The sequence below is a fragment of the Daldinia childiae genome, assembly GCF_008694065.1.
Source record: "Daldinia childiae strain JS-1345 chromosome Unknown Scaffold4, whole genome shotgun sequence".
Taxonomy (NCBI): domain Eukaryota; kingdom Fungi; phylum Ascomycota; class Sordariomycetes; order Xylariales; family Hypoxylaceae; genus Daldinia; species Daldinia childiae.
In genome coordinates, this window is record NW_022984645.1 from 2,787,311 (window position 1) to 2,806,866 (window position 19,556).

Sequence of the window (19,556 nt, forward strand, 5' to 3'; positions counted from 1 at the left end):
TTAAATATATATTTAAAAAAAATTTAATTTTTTATTAAAATATATTTTAATAAAATAAATTTATATAATATATTAATTTAAAATTATAATTAATATTGTTATTATTTTTTATAAATTTATCTTAATTATTATAATTTTCATTTTATTATAATTTATATTTTATTATAATTTATGAAATAAATTTATTAAATAAATTTATTTAAAATTTATTTAAAATTTATTTTTACCATTTTTAATATAAATTTATTATTATTTATTTAAATCATTTTCTATTATTTTTTAAAATTTATAAAATATTTTTTAGTAACATTATTTATTTATATTTTTTTAAAAAAAAATTATTTATAATTATTTTTTATACATGATAATGTTAATATATTAATTTTTAAAATTAAAATAATTATTTAATTTATTTTTTTAATTAAAAATTATTATAAAAGAATTTTTTTTTTATTTAATATTTTATAAACGTAAAATTTTAATATAATTTTTTTTTAAATATTTACGTTTATATTTAATTTAAAAAAAATTATTTTTAATATTTTTGTTAATAATGTTATTATTTTTATTTTTTACGCTAATTTTAAATATTTTATTTATATTTTATAACGTAAATAATAATTAATATTTAATTAATTTATATATATTAACATTATATTTTAACTATTATTATTAATACACCTTGATTTTATTATCGGAGGTTTATTGGTATACTTTATATAACAAATACATCCTTATTAATTTTTTTAATTAAATTAATTAAACCATATTTTATTTATTAACTTTCATATTAATTTTTATAATTTATTTAATCCAACAATTTAATTTATATAATTTATATTAATATCTTCGTTTTAATTAAAATTATTTAATAATATAAGTTTTAAGAAAATATACATATTTTATTAAAAATTATTTAAATATATATTTAATTTAACATAATATAACCAAACTGTAAAACATTACATAATTTTTTTAAAAACCATTACTATTAACATACATACTCAAATAACTTTATATTTAAACGTTACATTAAACTAATACTTATATCATTAAAAAACTTTAATTAAAGCGAAAATATTAATATAAATTATATAAATTAAGTTGTTAAATTAATTAAATTATAAAGGTTAATATATTCGATAAAATTTTAAATAAAGTTTTATAAAAGCTTTTTTTACGGTTAAATTTATATTTAAATATATATATATATATTTAAATAATTTTTAAAATATTATATATATTCATTTAAAATTTATATTATTAAAAAACTTTAATTAAAGTAAAATTAATAATATAAATCTTATATATTATATTATAAAATTAAATAAATTATGATGGTTAATATGTTAATAGTTAAAAATGGGTGAAATGTACTTTGATGTATTAAGTATACCAATAAGCTTTAATAATAAAACAAAGATGTATTAATAACAATAGTTTATATTTTAATCATTTAAAAATATTATATATTTTTGATTTTTAATTTTAATTATTTAATTATTAAAAATATTATACAATAATAATATTAAACTTATTATATAATTATATTTATTAAATAATAAAATTTAAATTAAAAAAAATATAAAATTTAATTAAATAAAAAAATAAAAATTTATATTAATATTAAAATGATATTATGATAATTATTAAAAACAACATTAATTAAACAATAAAAGGCATATTAAATGGGTAATATATTAAATATAATTGTATAATAGTAAAATTAATAAATATTATATAAATATTATATATATTTTTATATAAATTTACCTTATTATATATATATTTTTTATAATAATTTTATCAAATTTAATAAAACCTTTTAATTTATTTAATTTATTTAATTTATTTAATTTATTTAATTTATTTAATTTATTTAATTTATTTAATTTATTTAATTTATTTAAAATATATGTTTTTAATTAATTAATTTTATTAATTATAATTTATTAATTTTATATATATATATTAAAAATTATTTATTATTTATAAATTTTTATTTTAACCTTTTTATATCGAAATAAATACATATAATTAAATATGTAAAATTATTATATAAAACGTTATATTATTATTAATTTAAATTAAATTAAATAAAATATTAATTAAAATATAATATTAAAATAAAAATAAAAATATTATTAGGTAATATAAGATTTTACGTTAATAAAAAGGTTTATATTTTTAAAAATATAAGTAATTAAAACTATTTTAATAATATAAATATTTAATAGTGATTTTATATGGTAAAACAAATATTTAATAATATATAATAATTTAACATATTGTTTATTTAATACGCTTTTTATTGCCCGACTAATGTTGTTTATTATTAAATTATAATAATAATTTAATTTTAAAAAAATTATTAATATTTTAATAAAAATAAATTTATATAAATAATTTAATAATATAATAAATAAATTTTATTAAATATATATTATTAATTTTTACAATAAATAAAAATTTAAAAATTATAATGGTATTTTTAATTACGTTTTAATAAAAAAGTTTTTAAAATTATATATATTAATAAAAATTAATTATTAATTTAAATAAATTATTTATAAATATTATTAAAATATTAATAATTAATATATTTTATTATTTTAATTTTAAATATTAAAATAAATAAATAAAATTATTAATATAAAATTTTTAATATATTAATAAAAAATGATTATATAATTTTTAAAAAAAATTTAAAAATTAAAATAATATATTATTTAATTTAAATAATAATATTTTTATTATTATTAATAATTGTGGGATATATTTATTTTATAAATAAAAATATGTAATAATAAAAAAATGATTATTGTTATTAATATACCCTTGTTTTGTTATTGGGGCTTATTGGTACACTTAATATATTTAAATATATTTTATTTATTTTTAATTTTTATTATATTAATTATTATAATTTATTTAATTTTATATTTTAATATATAAAATTTATATTATTATTTTTATTTTAATTAAAAGTTTTTAATAATATATGTTTTAATTAAATATATATTTTATATTAAAAGTTATTTAAATATATATTTATATATATATTTAATTAAATATTAATGTAATTGAAAAAAAGTCTTTTATAAAGTTTTATTTTAAAACTTTATTAAATATATTAATTTTTATAATTTATTTAATATAATATTTTAATATATAAAATTTATATTATTATTTTTATTTTAATTAAAATTTTTTAATAATATAAATATTAATTTGGTATAGGTTTTTAATATGAAATTATTCGAGTATATATAAGTAATGGTAATAGTACTTTTTAAAAAGATTACGTAATATCTTTTATGCGGTTATATTTATATTTAATATATATTTAAATAATATTTAAAATAATGTATATATTTAATTAAAACTTATATTATTAAAAAATTTTAATTAAAATAAAAATAACGATGTAATTTTTATATATTAAGTGATTAAATTAATTAAATTATAAAGGTTAAAAAGTAAAAATATAATATAATTAATTTAATTGAAAAAATTGATGGGGATATACTTGTTATATAAAATATATTAATAAACCTTTAATAATAAAACAAGGGTATATTAATAACAATAGTTAAAAAAATTATAATAATTAATTTAAATTTTATTATATTAATAAAACCATATATAAATATTAAATTTTACAAAATTTTAACTATATATATAATAATATATATAAATATTATTATCTTTTTACATTTTTTTATAATAATATTTTATTATTATTAAGAAAATTAAATATTAATTAAATTATTATAAACTTTTTTTTAGAATTATTGCTATTAATATATTGTTATTATACTATTAAAGGTTTATTGGTATATTTTATATAATAGGTATATTTTTACCAATTCTTTTTAATTAAATTAATTATATTATATTTTAACTTTTTAATTTTTATAACTTATTTAATTTCGCAAATTAATGTATATAATTTATATTAGTATTTTTGTTTTAATTAAAGTTTTTTAATAATATATTTTTTAATTAAATACATATATTATTTTAAAAATTATTTAAATATATAAACATATATTTAACTAAATGTAAATGTAACCGCAAAAAACCTTTTGTAAAGTTTTATTTTAAAATTTTATTAAATACATTAACTTTTATAATTTATTAAATTTAATAATTTTATTTATATAATTTATATTGTTAATTTTACTTTAATTAAAGCTTTTTAATAATGTAAATATTATTTAAATAATTATAAAATTTTAATATAAAGTTATTTAAATATATATGGTGGTAATATTAATGGAAACTTTTGGAAAGATTATGTAATATCTTTTTATACGGTTGTATTTATATTAAATTAAATATTTATATATTTAAATATTTTTTAAAATAACGTATATATTTAATTAAAATATATATTATTAAAAAGTTTTAATTAAAATAAAATTAATAATATAAATATTATATTTTAAAATGTTAAATTAATTAAATTATAAAAGTTAATATATTTAAATATATTAAGTGTATTAATAACTTCCGATAATAAAACAAAAGTATATTAATAATAATAAATTTTTTTTTTTTAAAAAAAGTTTTATATGTTAAATAAAATATAAAATTTAGGAAAACGCATGCACTCGCAAGCTCGCGCAAGCGTTTTTACGTGCTCGTAGGCTCGTACGGTAGAATCTATCAGAAATTCTTATCAATTTCTTATCATTTATTGAACATTTATTTATTAATTATTTATCAATTATTTATCAATTATTTATCAATTATTTATTAATTATTTATTAATTATTTATCAATTATTTATCAATTATTTATTAATTATTTATTAATTATTTATCAATTATTTATCAGTTTTTTATAATAATTTTTAAAAGTTTAAGCGTAAAAAATGTCTCCAACGGATAAATTTTGTAATTAAATTAAAAGGTATAAAATTTTAAAAATTAAATAAAAATAATCTAATAAATAATATTTATTAAAAAATAGTAAAAATAAATAAAATTTAATTTGTAAAATTAAATTAATAAATAAAGGAAATTAATTAAATATTTTATAATTAATTAATTAAGATTAAATTAAAAATTAAATTATTAATAAAAAAATTATAAGTTTAAAAATAAAATAAATGAAAAGAAAATTATTTTATTAATAAAATACTAAATTTTTTAAAAATATTATATAAATATTATTAAAATTTTAAAAAAAGTATGTATTTGTAAACTTATGCAAGCATTTTCACGTGTTTGTAAGCTCGTACGGTAAAATTTGTTAAAAATATTTAAATATTTTAATAAATTAAATATTTTAATAAATTAAGTATTATAATAAATTTTAATTAATTATTTTTTTCTTTATTAATTTATTAATTTTTTATTATTTATTAATTTTTTATCAATTATTTATCAATTATTTATTATTTTTTATTAGTTTCCTATAATAAATTTAAAAATTTAAACGTAAAAAATGTTTTTAACGAATAAATAAATCGAAATTAATAAATAATATAGTAAAATAATAAAAATTGTATAAATATATTTTAAACGCTTTTAATATAAGTAATAATAACGTAATAAATGCCATTTATATCGAAAAAATATAATTAATTATTTATATTAAACCTATTTTTCATTAAATTTATTAATTTAATTTAATTAATATTTAAAATTAATTTAAATAACTTAAGAAATATAACATTACTAAAAATTATAAAATAAACTTTTTTATATAAATATTAAAACTAAATATAAAATAAAAAAATGAAATAATTTTTATTAAAAATAATAAATCTATTATATATTAATTTAAAAAAAATACTTTTAAACGTTTATATAAAATTTAATTTGACGTAATAATAAAAAATTAAAACTAAGTTCTAAAAAAATCAACTTTTAATAATTTAATTATTATAAATAATAATTTAAACTTATTAAATTTAATAAAATTAATAAAATTAATAAAATTAATAAAATTAATAAAATTAATAAAATTAATAAAATTAATAAAATTAATAAAATTATTATTATTTAATTAATTATTAAATTTAAATAAAGAAATTAAAAATTAAAAAACAATATAAAATATTAATATTTATTACTATTAATACAATTTTATAATAAAAATGTTTTAATTTTTTTATTAATAGAAAAATTATTTAAAAAATTAAACCAATTAGTAAATATATAAAAAAACTATTATATTAATTTTTAAAAAAATTAAATATTATAAAGAACTAAAAATTATATTTAAAAATAAATTAAAAATATTTAAAATTATTATAAAAATATATAAATATAATTTTTTTAATTAAATTTTAAATATCAAAAAATATAAAAACCTTAAAATTATTAGGTAACATTTACGCTTTAATTGTTAAGGTTTATTAAAAAAATTATAATATAAATTTATAAATAAAAAATATGACGGTAAAGATTTTATTTAATATAATTTTAAATAAAAATAAATTATATAAATAATATAGAAATTTAAACTATTTTTTAATAATAAATAATAAATTATAATATATTTATTTAACTATAATAAAAAGGTAAAAAATTAAGTAAAAATAATTTAAAAATTTTTTAATTATATAAATAATTTTATTAATAAGTTTTATAATTATAAAAAAATTAAATTAATAAATAATTTATTTTATAATTTTTAAAAAAATAATAAAAATAAAAACTAAAAATTTAAATATTTTAAAAGTAAATTTATTTAAAATTATTAAAAAAACCTTTTTTATTATAAATATGGTAAATATGGTTATATTTAAACAAATTATTAAAAAAAAAGGTAAAAGTAACAATTAAAGTAATAATTAAAATAATAATTAAAATAATTAAATAATTTATATTTTATAATTGTTAATTAAAATAAATTAATATATAAATATTAATATTATAAATTTTTTAATTAAAAAATAAAACGTTTAATATTTTAAAAGAAATTTTAACTATAAACCAAAATAATTAAATTTTATTTTAAAAATAAAATTAATAATTATATAAATAAATAACTTATTATATTTATTAAATATTATATTTTAATTTTATTATTATTATTTTATATATTTTAATTATTATTTTTTAAATATAAATGTTAATATATATATTTTAATTATTATTTTTTTAATATAAATGTTAATATATATATTATAAATAATATAAATAATTTTATATTTAATATAATAATTAGTATTTTTAATAAAAAATATATTGTATTTATAAAAATTAAACTAATATTTATTATAAAAATAAAAATTATATTATATAAATTAAAATTTAAGAAAACATATGTATTTGTAAACTTATGCAAGCATTTTCATATGTTCGTAAACTTACACGGTAAAATTTTTTAGAAATTGTTATTAATTTTTTATCATTTATTAAACATTTATTTAACATTTATTCAATATTTACTTATTAATTATTTATTAATTATTTATTAATTATTTATTAAGTTTTTATTAAATTTTTATTAAGTTTTTATAATAATTTTTAAAAGGTTAAATATAAAAAATATCTTTAACAAATAACCTTTAAAAAAATTTGTAAAAATAATATTATAATATATTTTTTATATTTAAAATTTCTTATTTAAAAATCTTTAAAAAAATTATTATATTAAATAAAAATATAAATAAATAATTAATATATTTAAAATTAAAATAAAATAATTTTTATAATAATAAATATAAAATAATAAAGACTTTATTAAAAAAATATAAATTAAAGATAAATATAAAAATTAATAATAAAAAATTGGAAAAAATTATATGAATTTATAAAATATTATTTAAATTATTAAATAAAATAAAAGATAAATTAATCCTTTAATATTAAAAATTATACCATTTTAATTTAAAAAATATAAAATAAATTATTAATGAATTTACTATTAAAATAAAATAGTAAAAAAAAATTATTAATTATAAAATAAAATTTAAACTATATATATTAGAATAAAAATATTTATTTATTTTTAAAATTATATATTATTAATAAAATCAAAGTATTAAATTAAAAAAATATAAATTATATTTAAAATTTTAAAAAAATTATAAATTTTATAAGATTTATTTTTAAATCTTTAAAAATTATTATATTATATTAATTAATTTAAATTACCAAACCATAATAGCTAAAAAAATTAAAAAAAATATAAAGATTATATTTTAAAGTTATTAAACAAAATATAATTTTATAATATAAATATTTAAAAAAAAGAAAAATTTTATTATATTATATATATTCTTTTATAAATATATTAAAAATAATAAAACATTTAATTTAAAAAATATTTACGTTATAAAAAAATTATTAAAATATTTAAAATTAATATAAAAAATAAAAATAATAATATTATTAATAAAAATATTATTAATAAAAAAGTCACATTAAGTATAAATATAAATATATTAAAAAATTTATATTAAATTTTTACGTTTATAAAATATTAAATAAAATAAATCATTTTTTATAATAATTTTTAATTAAAAAAATAAGTTAAACAATTATTTTAATTTTAAAAATTAATACATTAATTTTATTACTTATAATAAAAAATTTATAAATAATCTTTTAAAACAATATAAAAAAATATAAATAAATAACTTTATTTAAAAATATTTTATTAACTTTATAAAATAATATAAATATTTTAAATAAATAATAATAAATTTATATTAAAAAAATAAAATAAAAAAAAATAAAATAAATAATTTAAAATTATTTATAAAAAAAGATTATAATAAAATATATTTAATTTTATGTTATTATATATAATTATATATAATTATTAAATAAATTTAAAATATATATTTATATATAAAATTTTATATTATATAAAAATAAAATTTAAGGAAACGCATGTACTTGTAAACTCGCGCAAGCGTTTTTACATATTTATAAGCTTATACGGTAAAATTTATTAGAAATATTTAAATGTTTTAATAAATTTTAGCCAATTATTTTTACTAATTTATTAATCTTTTATCATTTATTAAAAAATTATTTATTAATTTTTTATTAATTATTTATTAATTATTTATCATTTTTTTATTAGTTTCCCATAATAATTTTTAAAAGTTTAAACGTAAAAAATGTTTCCGACGAATAAATTATAATAAAATAAAAATTATAATAGTTAAAACGGTTTTATAAAAAATATTAATGGCGTTAATTATAATTTTAAATTAATATATTATATAAATTAATTTTATAATAATATATTTTAATAAAAATTTAAAAAATAATATTTTTATAAAAAAAAATGTATTTTTAAAAAAATATATAGTTTTAATAAATTAAAAATTATTAAAATAATAAATTTATTATATAAATTAAAGTAGTTTAATATTATATAGTAATAAAAAGTTTAAATAATATTGAAAAAGTTAAGATATATATTAATAAAAATAAATAATGTTATTTATATTAATAAAAAACCGGAAAATGTAATAGTTTTTTATATTAATAATTTTTTATTATTTAAATTTAACTTTAAATAATTAAAGATATTAGTAAATAATATATAAAAAAACGTTTTTATTATTAATTTAAATAATATTAATTAATTTTTAAAAATAAAAATTATAAAATTTATTTTTATTAATAATCTTTACTTTAATTAAAAATAATATATTAAAAAAACCTTTTAAAATATAACATTAAAAAAATAAAAATAAAGTAAAATACCTTTTAATTTAAAAATATAAAAAAATATAATTTTTTATAATATAAATAATTATATAAATATAAATAAAATATTTAAATATATATTTTTAATAAATAAAGTAAATTTTTTAATTTATTTATTAAAATTTAATATTAATTTTATTATATTAATTTAAATATAATTTATAAATAATTTTATAATAAAATATATAATAAAAATTAAAAAAATAATAAAATATTTACGTAATATAATAAAATATTATATATAATATTATATATTTAATAAGAATTATTTATATTATAAATTTAATAAAATCGGGTTATATAACGCGGTAAACTTTAACTATATTTTAAATTTAATTATTAAAAATTTAATTATTAATTATATATTTTTTATAATTAAAATATTTATGTTATAATTATTTAAATTATAAACAGTTATTATTAAAAATTTAACAAAATTTAAATATATTATATTCGTTATTATTACCGTTAATATAATGTAAATTTATAATTTTTTAAAAAAATTAAAATATATATTTAAAAAATTAATTATATTATTATATTATAATATAATAATAATTAATTAATTAATTAAAAAATTAATATTAAATTATTAAAAATAATATATATAAAAAAATTATTATTATATAAAATAAAAAATAAAAACCAATTATATTATAATATAATATATTAATAAGAAAAAAATTTAATTAATGGATTTATTAAATTTTTAAAGAAAAAATACTATAAATTTATAAAATTATTAAGTTTAAAAAATTAAAAATAACTTTATAATATGTTTTAAAAAACATATAAAATATATTTATTTTATAAATAAAAATATATAATAATAAAAAATTATGGTAATTGGTTTAAGTTTTATTATTTTAATAAAACCATATATAAATATTAAACTTTTAAAAACTTTAATTATATATATAATAATATAGAAAATATTAATAATAAAATATTATTATAATAAAAAATTTAATTATTAAAATTTTAAAAAATAATTTAAATAATTAAAAATTAATAAGTTAAATAAAGTTTTAATAAATTATAAAATTATATAATAAAAACTTATTAACCGTTTAATTAAAATTATAAAAATAATAAATAAATTTAATAAAATATATAAATAAAAATAAATTATTATTATATTTATTAATTTATTAAAAACTATAAATTTATACTTTTATAATTAATAAAAATAAAAATAATAATATAAAAAAATAATATTAACTATTTTAATTTAAATATTAAAAAAACTATACGTTAAAAAACTTAAAAAATTTATATTTATATAAATATTATGTAATAATTAAATTATAAACTAAAAATTAATTAAATAAAAATATTATTATTATAATAAATTTAATATATAAATTAATTACAAATAATCTTTACAATTAATATAATATAAATAAATTATAATAAATAATAATAATATAATAATAATATTACTTTTTTTTATTAAAAAATTATTAATAAAAAATAATAATAATTAATTTTCGATTAATTATTTATTAATTAATTAATTTATTTTAATTAAAAAAATTGTTTTATTTTTTATTAAATATATTAAAATTTATCATTTTTTATATAAATGACATTATAACCAAATATATTTTAAAAAAATATAACTTTTATATATATCGTAAATATAAAAGTTTTAATTTATTTTAATATAAATTTTAATATTATAACTTATATATTTAAAATAAAATAAATATGTTTAAATAATTTATAAAAAAATACATTTATTATTACGGTTAATAATCGTTATTAAAATTTATTAAATTAATAAAAATTAATTTATAAATAAAAATTTTTAAAAACAATTTTTATATTATAAATATAATTAATTATATAAAAATAAAAAAGTAAAATTTACTAATGAAATATTTTAACGAAAGTTTATAGTTATTTAATATAAAATTTTTAATAATTTCCGAATTTCAAAAAATTATGTTAAACACGTATGAAAAAATTAGTGACAAGCCCAACGTGGGGCTCGAACCCACAGCCTCTGGATAACGTTTGAAAATAGAAGTCCAGTGCTCTACCATTGAGCTAGCTGGGCCTAAGGTAGGCTTGAAAATCATTTAGATAAAATCCCATATAACCCAGCTTGTTGCGGGAACAGCTTTTAGAAATTAAATTTTCGCCACGAACCCAAATCATTTAAATACACACTACCTCTTCATTTCCAAGGCCACAAAAGCAATTTTAAAATCTGCCAGTGAAAATCTTATCAAGCCGCCAGCGGTACAATAGGCGGCGCTTATTCTAACTTATACAATAAAGCTTGCATTTGTGCTATATTCACCTTTATCTTATGTAACCTTAGCCCTGAGTCTTGTGGAAGGAAGCTGCGTGCATGGATGAAGCAATTAAGAAGTTAACATGCCGTACCTGTCTTAACAAGTTTATAAAGAGAACAGTTTTGTTTATACATAGCGCCACCAGAGCATACAGAAACAGTACCCATTTTCTCCACCTATATTGACCCTCCTGACCAATATTGTATTTCAGACAAGACGCCAGAATCTATATCTAAGCACCACCAGCCAATGCCAGGAGCTTAGTCAACAATGTAGTAACACTCAAACAGCGCTGAATACAAATTACCTACATATCGGAGCTTTCTTATTGTAAGATATGGGCCACCTTATTATCCCCTTTTTGGCACTTCACAAAATCTGAACTAGTAGACCATTGTAAGCGTGACATAAATGTAACCATAGCGATGTAAAAAAAATTATGCACGTGAGCAGTATAGGCGGCTTCTATATCGATCATGAACCCTTTGACTGCCCATGTGCAGTTACCGGTGGATTTAACTCCCACATGTCTGTTATATTTACATTAAGAAGTTTACCTAAAGAAGATATCCCCTTTGGGAGCATATCCTATTCTGGTCCAGGAAAGGTACCACTGTATACTATGAAGTTTATCGAGACATTAGATAGTGGATATTATTGGTTCTGCTCTTGGTAGGCTTCTTTCTATCGGGAAAAGACGCAACTTTTCCTTCTAATCCTTATCTAAACGTACAGCGGGACTACTCTGGACGAACTTCAGATCTACCTTGTGGCCTAGAAGTTCGCGAATATTGGAGATTCCATATTTGATCATGGTAGGCCTTTCCAAAGATAGACCCCAGCCGTACACGCGTGTATCCGGGCTATAATCAAAGTAAGAATTTTATCGTTTAAAGAAGGAAGTTCCAGAGAATAGCAAAACAAGTAGAGGATATTATACGTACGGGAATCCCATAGCTTCGAGCATTTCGGGCCGGAACATTCCGCTATTCCCTATTTCAATAAGTTTGCCTAGGCCCTTATCTATTATAACATATTAGTATCTAGTTGAAAGGGATTAAAAGATAATGCGCCTTTGCGGCGAGACACGTACGATAGGAGAAGATTTCCATGCTAGGTTCGGTATCTAAGTAAATATTAGCAAAACGTAGATATATACCTAAGCTATTGGAAATCCCGGAATGACATCCACGGTCTTATTAAAAAAAATAGGGACAGAGTAGACCTGGAGGAAGAGTACGTACAAGGGTTATAGGCTGGCTTATACTTGAGATCAGTGATACCCATCTTGCCAAAGAAGATATCCATAAACTAAATACAGTCAGTGATAGGTTCGCTTTGTTGTTATAGTTAGTAAGTATAGACGCTCACCTCCATGAGGCCACCAAGAGTCAAATTTGCGTCAGCGATGACACCCTCGACCTGATGGAACTCTGCAAGATGTGTTGCGTCAACACTCTCATTTCGGAACACTCTATCTATGGAGAAATAGCGTGCTGGAGGTGGGCGACCATCTGGGCCTTTTCTGGCTGCCAGTTTATGAAGCATATTTGCGCTGATAGCTGTCGTGTGAGTACGTAGCACCAATCGTAGTGACTCGTCCCCCGACCAAGGATATCGGTAGCCGATTGAACCATATTTGCCATCCTATGTCCCGTAAATTAGCAATCTCCCGAATGTTTAGAGGGTCCAGCTGATGTTATATAGAGGACACATACTTGGTGAACCGCCTTCACATTCTCCCAGTAGGCGTTGTAGTCTTTCTTGTCATCAGGCGATGTTTCTCGAGGCTTATCAGCCACCGCAGGATCGGAAATATAGAACTATACCAGCAAAATGTTAGGAGCTATTAATGGTGGAGAGAGGAGGTCTAAAGCATATCATAAATATCCTCCAATATATGATGGCGGAAAAGAAGGTGGTTGCATACGGTGTCTTGTAAGTCACGCGCTGGGTGTTGCTGTGGCACATAAAGGGCATCGAAATTCCAGAAACCAGACTCGACAAACCTGAAGAGGAAGCCTATATTAGCTTGGACGAATCTTCTACCATTGGAAATACGTACTTATCGGTGGGCATCTCCTCGAACCCCATCTCAAAGAAAATCTGCCTGAACTCGGCACGAACTTTGCTGAGTGGATGCAATGCACCTGACCGTTGGTCTGCTCCTGAAGCTTTGAAGTTGTACGGCTTGAATGTAGCAGTCTTCCACGACCCCGTACTTATCATGTCGGCAGTTAAGTCCGTTGCCTCTTCAGGGATCTTCAGGGCGAACTTGGTGCCCTTATGAATTTTGAAGCTAATAATCTTTTGCATCTTGATAAGTTTTCGCTTCTTCAAATCGGCAAGTAGTTTAGCGTCAGGGTATGTTCGTGTCGCCTTAATGGTTAACATTTGCTCCTTGGTAACATCTTGTATAGATTCTTGCATAGCCTTGAACTTGCCATCTGCATTTGTACCAGTTTGTTAGCCGCATCAGCTTAGTAGGAATGGTGTCTGTACACCTACCCTTCGTCTTCGATATCCACTTCTCCTTGAACGCCTTGCCCTGGCCAATCTTAACAACACTCTTGTCGCCAATAACCTTCTCTAGGTCCTGCACGGTTAGGCCGTCGATGGCTGAGCGCAAGGCATCGAATACGCGAGCTTCATGACTACCATTGGCAGCAATCTGCTCACCCTCAGGCTCTAATATAGCTTCTTCTCGTTCTATCGTATCGTAGGTCACCATATCACGAGAGGCCAATCGGTCTAGAGCAGCCTTTACTTCGACGAAGCTGGCATCCGGAAAGGCTTCGGACGAGAGGAGCGGCGAGGTTTGGTCGAGGGACTGAAGAATGCGGGAGGCGAGATCCCCCGACGGGGTACTCGTTGTTGAGGATGCCATGCTCAACTTGAGAATTAGTGCTCATTCGATTTCATGCGTTGCGTTTGGGTAGTAAAAAGTGTGAAAATTTATGGTTGTTGGATGCTATATGAAGCTGGTGTGAGCCTGAGTCACATTTGATACTACGAATTAATTGCTTCGCGACTTAGGAACACCCCTCCTCCCCTCACCCCACCAAGAAGAGAGAAGCCAGGGTCTACCATGCCCCTCCATCAGGTACGTACCAGTATTCACCTATTCACCCACGTCAATCTTTTACCGCCTGCCTAACGTGAATAAAAAAGAATTAAAGTCACCTTATCGATAGAGGGGTACTTGTCAGAAAGCTTGTTTAGTAGTAAGTCAGATAAACTTTTTTTTTTAGTATCATTATTCTGCCTGCTGCAGAGTCAGACTTGCCGCAAAACTTCCAAATAATTATATTTTTTATATTTATTCCTAACAGTTCCCTTTCCTCCTATTAGGTATATTATCCAAGCCTAGTAATAGGTAGCCCTTCCTGAATTGACGCCGGTTTCATACGTCTACGTCTACGTTTTCCAAGCTTTCGCGGCAAGTTAGCAAGATGAAGTACGTGTTAGTTAGCGGCGGTGTCATCAGCGGCATTGGCAAAGGTATTACCCTTTTCATTCTTGTTTACAATTTCTCCCGAATCATCTGTTTTGAGTTGCCCTAATAACTGGCTTAATTACTACGACAATGATGACAAAATAAACTAAAGTCGGCTTCAGCTGCTAACTTGATTATTTGATAGGCATAATAGGTATAGCAGCGAGAAATGAATCATTTATAATTCTGTCTCTGCTAACTTTTATAAGCTTCCTCGTCTGGGCTCCTACTTAAGACGACAGGTCTTAAGGTTACGGTATGAACTATGAGCATGCACTTTTCCGTGTCATTTAACGATCATATGCTAATTAGGGATTGTGGCTTAGGCAATTAAAATCGACCCTTATTTGAATGTAGACGCTGGTACATTAGGTCCACTCGAGTAGGTGAGATACCTGAGGCGATAAATGTATTGCAATACTGACAGTAATCTAATTTTGAAGGCACGGGGAGTGCTTTGTTCTGAAGGTGAAATCTGACTCTCAGTGTTGTATCGTTACTGGCATGCTAATAGGAACTAGGACGGAGGCGAATCCGATCTTGATCTCGGAAACTATGAGCGTTATTTGAACCTTAACCTCACCAACGAGAACAACATCACAACCGGCAAGATCTACAAGTTCGTCACGCTGGCCTGCTATTTTATTTTAGTTTTGCCTTACACTAACTCCCCTGAAGGGCCGTCATCGAACGGGAACGGAAGGGCGACTACATAGGTCGCACAGTCCAGGTTGTACCTCACATCACAGATGCCATTCAGGACTGGATCCAGCGGGTAGCGAGGATACCTGTCGACGATAGTAGCGAAGAGCCCGATGTCTGTATCAGTATGTATTCATGGTCCCTAGCGAATTTTCAGGCGCTAATTGATATTGGTTTATAGTTGAATTAGTACGTTTTTACACTGCAGTTATTATCATTTAGCTGTGCAATCGGCTTTGACTTTACAGATCTAATTGGCTCATAATAGGGTGGCACTGTTGGCGATATTGAGAGTATGCCCTTCGTCGAAGCATTAACTCAATTCAGATATAAGGTTGGCAAAGGAAACTTGGTCAACATACATGTCTCTTACGTGCCCATTATCCACGGCGAGGAGAAGACCAAGCCTACACAGCATGCTATCAAACAGATGCGAAGCGCCGGTTTAATACCAGACCTAGTTAGTACCAAAATGGGGTATTGCGTGATATTGTCAACTAAGAGCACCTGCAGATTGCCTGCCGCTGCGAGCGCGCTCTCGACGAAGCTACGACCCAAAAGATCGCCCGAAGCTGTCAAGTTGAATTCAAGCAGGTTGTTACCGTTCGGGATATCGAGACTATTTACCAAGTACCACTGCTCCTCGAAGACCAGGGTTTACTTCACCGTCTACGCGAAGCCTTGATGTTAGACCAATTATCGATCCCTCCGACCTTGGTCAGCAAAGGCGAAGACTTATGGAAATTGTGGAAGAAGACTGTCGTGACAAAGCCATACCTGGAGCCGGTAATAATTGCTTTGGTTGGTAAATATATCGCACTTCCTGATAGTAAGTATCGCCAATTCATTTATAACTTTGTCTACTGAATCACAGGTGTCGTTTATGTCAAGATGTATATTATCCCTAGAATAGCGAAAACTAACGTACCATGTCTAGGTTACCTCTCTGTGATCAAAGCTCTAGAACATTCGGCAATGCGATGCAATCGCAAGCTAAACTTATGCTGGATTGATGCAGAGCACCTTGAAGACGCTACTTTGAAGAGCGATCCTACCATATATCATAAGGCTTGGTCACAACTTACTGTTGCTTCTGGTTGTAAGTAATTTAATATTCGTCATCCTCATTGCAAGGGAGCTAGAACGCAATCTATCCTGATATAGTGGCTGCTCGGAAAGTAGGCCTTGAGCCATCTAAATATTTCCGGGTGCCTTTAACGTGCTACTGGCTAATTCAATATAGGCATCTGCCCGGGAGGGTTTGGTGGTAGAGGTGTAGCAGGGATGGTTAAGGCTGCAAAATGGGCACGCGAATGCAAGATCCCTTACCTGGGAATCTGCCTTGGAATGCAGGTCGCCGTTATAGAAGCTGCTCAGAATCTGTGTGGTTACAAGAGTGCTACCTCGGAAGAATTTGATGCCAACGCCGAACACCGTGTTGTCATCTTCATGCCAGAAGGGTCAAAAGAAATAATGGGCGGCACAATGCGACTCGGTACAAAAGCAACACATTTCCAATCCGGGAGTGAGTGGAGTAAACTTCGGGCTTTGTACGGAGACTCCACCATTATGGAAGAGCGACACAGGCACCGCTACGAAGTCAACCCTGATTATATCGAGGAGCTCGAGAAGGCCGGGCTCAACTTCATCGGCAAGGATGAATCAGGAAAGCGTATGGAAGTGGTTGAACTGAAGGATCATCCCTTTTTCGTTGGAGTCCAGGCTCACCCCGAGTTTACATCTCGCGTTCTCGCTCCGTCGCCTACGTACCTCGGTTTTATGGCTGCGAGCACTGGCTGCCTCGACCAGGTTATCCAGGAGATACGACAACAAAAGAAGCAAACTAACGGTCTTGCCAATGGTGCGGAGGAGAGCGTTCATTTCTGATTCTGCAGATGATAGAGGACTATATTTTCTTCGTAATAGATAGCATATGCTAGGATGCATTCAAGGCGAGTCCTACCAGACTCATTGTTTTTAATGGGAAGTTAAACCTAGAGACAAACAAAGGAACATATTTACTTACCGTCCAGCTATATGGAGCTAGAACGGATAGTTATTTCAAACTAAGGGGACTACTGCGCAATCTGGGTTCGATTTGTTACTATCATATAACTTCACGTTTACCTGGTGTAAGTCAGTTGGCACTATGATATTCTAGTTGCACGATTTACAAATATATATTAAAAGAGACGATAGAAGAAAAAAATATGAAACTTTGATTATAATGAAACTGCGTTAATCGAGTGCTGTAACTTGAATAGTTAACTTTGTAACACATAGTTAGGAGTTAGGTAACTACACATAGGACGTAGTTATATGAAAAAGCCGCCCCATTTTTTCTTGCCGTATACATGGTACAACTGTAGTAGTACATAGAAGCATCCCCCCACCACATCTTCAATTTACACAAAGTTGAGCTCTATTCAACCAACCCAAACCTATAATTTTTATATTTTCCGCAAGGCAATTGATATATCAGACCATAGACTATATAATGGCTAGCGGTAACGGCGAAACAAGTATGTTAATTTCCACTCCTATATCTTCATTTTATTCTATTCCAAGTAGATATGGATAGATATAGGATTGATTGATTGACTAACCCCTCCATCTCTAAACCAACAGTCAACCTCGACACCCTGAGCGCCCAGCAGCTTAGCCAGGTGAAGAAACAACTCGACGAAGAACTCGAGCACCTGACGTCGTCCTTTACCCAGCTCCACGCTGCTCAGTCCAAGTTTCGCGAATGTCTACGCTGCGTCCAGGATAAAAATAAGTCGCCCGCTCTACGGGGTACGTCCGCTGTCACCATTACTATTGCTATTGCTATTGCTATTGCTATTGCTCGGCTTGGACTAGCTATGATGATAAAGCGAATTTGAATTCAAAATCTAAGAAATTATAGAAAACAATGCGATCCTCGTCCCCCTTACCAACTCCCTCTACGTGCGTGGGACTCTCGCTGACGCGTCCCACGTCGTCGTCGACATTGGCACCGGCTTTTACGTCGAGAAGGTAAGAAGCACGTGTAGCATGGCCATTAGGACTACGAATTTGTTGACATGAGAGTATAGGATATCAAATCGGCGGCAGATTTCTACGAGAACAAGGTGGGCGAGTTAGGAGCAAGTATAAAGGATCTAGAAGTAATTGTGCAGGGCAAAACTAACAACGTACGGGTTGTCGAAGAAGGTATTATTAACTCTATACATCATAATCTGAGGTTTCTCTCCGTTTTAGTAGCTAATACAACTCGCGAAACTATTAGTTTTGAGGCAAAAAATGGTCGGTGGAGCGCAGCAAACAGCACCATCGTAAACGGCCAAGAGCTGTGAGATATCCTTGATGGATTTTAGCTCTTAA

General features: G+C 21.9%; 3 protein-coding genes across 4 annotated transcripts; 2 read left to right on the forward strand and 1 right to left on the reverse strand.

Moving 5' to 3' along the window:
* Positions 1-12,704: 12,704 nt before the first annotated feature.
* GL218_05041 (Phenylalanine-tRNA ligase alpha subunit) lies at positions 12,705-14,879 on the reverse strand (the record flags this gene model as incomplete). The annotated part of the gene is made up of 9 exons (XM_033581675.1): positions 12,705-12,855; positions 12,937-13,015; positions 13,086-13,118; positions 13,237-13,303; positions 13,364-13,639; positions 13,711-13,815; positions 13,923-14,001; positions 14,058-14,439; positions 14,501-14,879. 9 exons carry the CDS (start codon positions 14,877-14,879, stop codon positions 12,705-12,707), a joined length of 1,551 nt encoding a protein of 516 aa, XP_033435913.1.
* A 565-nt stretch (positions 14,880-15,444) lies between these two features.
* On the forward strand, positions 15,445-18,077 carry GL218_05042 (CTP synthase; the record flags this gene model as incomplete). 2 transcript variants are annotated; one of them, XM_033581676.1, is made up of 12 exons in its annotated part: positions 15,445-15,493; positions 15,634-15,642; positions 15,698-15,744; positions 15,815-15,870; positions 15,932-15,956; positions 16,010-16,107; positions 16,167-16,315; positions 16,372-16,379; positions 16,459-16,650; positions 16,704-17,019; positions 17,128-17,289; positions 17,434-18,077. In XM_033581676.1, 12 exons carry the CDS (start codon positions 15,445-15,447, stop codon positions 18,075-18,077), a joined length of 1,755 nt encoding a protein of 584 aa, XP_033435900.1. The 2 variants fall into 2 exon arrangements, with proteins under 2 accessions (XP_033435900.1, XP_033435901.1); XM_033581677.1 differs by lacking the exon at positions 15,634-15,642.
* A 610-nt stretch (positions 18,078-18,687) lies between these two features.
* Positions 18,688-19,528, forward strand: GL218_05043 (putative prefoldin subunit 5; the record flags this gene model as incomplete). The annotated part of the gene is made up of 5 exons (XM_033581678.1): positions 18,688-18,712; positions 18,819-18,986; positions 19,099-19,208; positions 19,268-19,385; positions 19,434-19,528. 5 exons carry the CDS (start codon positions 18,688-18,690, stop codon positions 19,526-19,528), a joined length of 516 nt encoding a protein of 171 aa, XP_033435899.1.
* Between the last annotated feature and the right edge of the window lie 28 nt (positions 19,529-19,556).